The sequence below is a fragment of the Etheostoma spectabile genome, unplaced genomic scaffold, assembly GCF_008692095.1.
Source record: "Etheostoma spectabile isolate EspeVRDwgs_2016 unplaced genomic scaffold, UIUC_Espe_1.0 scaffold342, whole genome shotgun sequence".
Lineage (NCBI taxonomy): Eukaryota > Metazoa > Chordata > Actinopteri > Perciformes > Percidae > Etheostoma > Etheostoma spectabile.
In genome coordinates this window covers 156259-159316 of record NW_022605589.1, presented here as the reverse complement: position 1 = coordinate 159316, position 3058 = coordinate 156259, and the positions used below count along the sequence as shown (strand labels likewise).

General features: G+C 35.2%; 1 protein-coding gene across 3 annotated transcripts in view; it reads left to right on the top strand.

Annotated features, from left to right (window-relative positions):
• The window catches only part of marveld2b (MARVEL domain containing 2b), a 14359-nt gene extending 11822 nt beyond the window's left edge, over window positions 1-2537 (top strand). For all 3 annotated transcript variants that reach the window (XM_032511271.1, XM_032511272.1, XM_032511270.1), the window contains exon 7: window positions 1240-2537. In XM_032511271.1, coding sequence (XP_032367162.1) covers window positions 1240-1353 — 114 coding nt within the window. In that variant the 3' untranslated portion in view covers window positions 1354-2537. The remainder of the gene's footprint in view (window positions 1-1239) is intronic.
• Window positions 2538-3058: the final 521 nt, after the last annotated feature.

Here is a 3058-nt window from a genome sequence, read left to right as displayed (position 1 = left end):
ATTATTATTATTATTATTATTATTAGCATATAGTATAATGTAAAGTGTGGGCACACACAACAGGCAGGATATGTTGGGAAATCTTGTTGGAACTGGCAAGAATGGACAGTATGACAATTTTCATAACTGATAATAATAAATAAATATGAATAAAGAAAAATGATATAGATTTTTTTTAGCAAGTCACGATATTATGTACAATGTTTCCCTCTTAACAAGGTTAGAGGGAACGTCGGAGCTTGTTGGGTTATTCTATTTTTATTGTCTCAGTGGCATTAACCAAAACTAGGTTACAGTACTTTAGTGTTAAAATTAAGAAAGTGATTCTCAATAATGTTTTCATAACCTGTGAATCATACTTTAAAAATATAACAATCTTGTCATCAGCCTGCATTTGGTTGTTATTCCTGTTTTGCATTATGAGAAGGGGAAGTAGAATTGAACACAGGTTTGATGAATTCATGTCCCTCAGTACATTTGAATGTTGTGGAGTTTTAAATGTGATTAAACCAGATGTTGTACCTCACTAGCTTTATTAAATACTCACTATAGCAAATAACTTAGAAGCAGAAATTAATACAATAAGCTCAATCCAATCAGGATATGTTTACTTGTAATGAAGAAAGCAGATACAGTTATCAATGGCTCTGAAATAATAACCATGGTGATATCATTGACTGTGAAGCCTTTAAGAAAGCATCGGGGTTAGAGATGCTATCAAGTTGAATTATGTAATCATTCAGGCACCTGATTCCACTTTGAAATGTACTTTTTTTTATCTGTCTCTTAATTCTGCCAATTTTGTGGGTGTAATACTAAATCACTGGAATGTCACTTCCACCAGTAAAATTCCTTGACATTCTCTTGACTATCATGGAGACTGTCTCTGATATATAAGAATTTCATCCTGACTGTCTTGCTGTCCTGGCTCCTAAATGCCGGTCTAACGTCTACATATCTTCCACCACAGTCTAAAAACACATCTCTTCTGACTGCACCTTAGCTAAGAAGAGGATGGCTACAAAAAACTATTTTCACTTTTTGCCCTTACATGTTGTAGTTTGGCTTATTTGAAGTACTGTACTTGTTCTGGATTCTTGCTGTTTGGAGTTTGTACCTTCATGGTTGAATGCAATTATTGGAAGTCGCTTTGGATAAAAGCGTCAGTTAAATGAAATGTAATGCAATCATTAGGAAAGAAAACAAAACATTTGAATTTATTTTTGTTTTTCTTGCCAGGACCCAACATATTTGGAAAAAAGGGAGAGGTGTGAGTACCTAAAGAACAAGCTCTCTCATATCAAACAGAAGATTCAGGAGTACAACAAAGTGTACAACAACAATAGCAACTAAACCATTGCAGTGAAACACTTTCATAACTCACCTGGAATTCATATGGAGTCTGCAACAGTTTAAGAAAAGAAGAGTTGTTGGACTGAGCTGGGAACCGAACTGTATGTTTCTCTCAACCAGGCGAAGACAGCCCTCATACAGTAGATGCTATACCTACAATTGCTGATTGTTTATATACCATTATCATACTAAAACAGGTGGATCTGCCATCACTGCAGTTCGTAATGTCATCATGAGAAACAGAATATAATTTTCACAGGTCAACACATCATCCGTGGAAATCAGTAGAAATGTTCTTCTACAGAGTAAGACAAAGCAAAAGTAAGCTTAGTCAAAATGGGATCTATAAACACTGATGAGAGCTGGAATGGATCAGGTGTAATCTAAAGGTGTTCATTATGTATACATATAAGCCCTGATGCAAATCACATTTTAAAGGAACATTTTGGGAAATATGCTTTGTTTTGCTGGAGATAGCAAGATGAAAATCAGTTCATCACTGTGTGTCCAGTCTGGTATGTGATTAGCCGAGCTTAGCAATGAAGACTGGAAGCAGAGGGAAACTGCTAGACTAGCTCCATCAGAAGATACATTTTTAATAGACCTCATTTGATGCTTGTGTTTGCTGTTTGTTGCTAGGAGAGAAAGCATAATTAATCATACACGAATTTAAATTATCTTTTCATCTGCGTTTGGGTAAGCTCAATCAAGCACATTTTGTAAAATGGATGACTGTTCCTTTAACACCAGGTGTAAATGGGGTCTCAAAACTGGCTAGCTAGACACTGATTAAGGAAGCTGATGTAAATAAGGCGGACTCAGTGTTAATGAAGGCTATATGATTAGAGTAATAGCACTGCTGTAAATTGAGGTGTCAGCAGTTGTCCATTGTGTATAGTGTGACACTGATACATGGTAAGTTCTTCTTTTTACATTGATTTATTGTGATGCTTACATATATTGTTTTAAGGCTATGAGAACAATTAAAGATCCCTCCTAGACAAGTCCAGTCTAGGGTCTAGCCCACAATTTGAAGGAGCTGATTGATTACATTTCAAATTTTAAGTTGTACCTCGTACGATTTCGCGTGAATAAAAACTCATTGATAATGTTTGAAATGTTTATTTTGTTTTATATCATATTTTGTAATTCTGTTTTATGCCAATGAAGCGTCTTTCCATATACTTGTATTTTTTCCATTTCTGTAATTAACCATGAAGCTAATGCCCTGTTTGAGTGACTTCTTTTATACCTGCCATTCACTGTTTCCGTTCAACAGTTTAAAATTATAAATAAAAAGCCAACAATTGTTTTTCTGAAAAAAAACAATGTTTGGAGTCTTGCTTTATTAAAAAATAATAGTAAATTTTTTTTCTATTAAAATGGTGAGGCAAAATATAAGTATATTAAATTCAGAGACACTGAATAGCTTCGTAGTCTAGAATGACTGGGATGAATTGGACTGCATGCACAACTAAATTTCTAGCTATATCTTAATTAACCTCTGTCACCTTCCTAAAATGGCTACATACTTGGCTTACACAGCTTGAAGGACTGGTTTTCTAAAGCTGAGGTGTATTTTTTCAAAACTGTTTTTCCAGTGTCAGGTTTGGCAACACTGGAGGCTGGAGTTTTCCCTTGTAGATTCTCAAGGTGCTTCTGTGAAACCGTTCGCCACCTCAGGAGGGGGAAGCTGGGAATCATC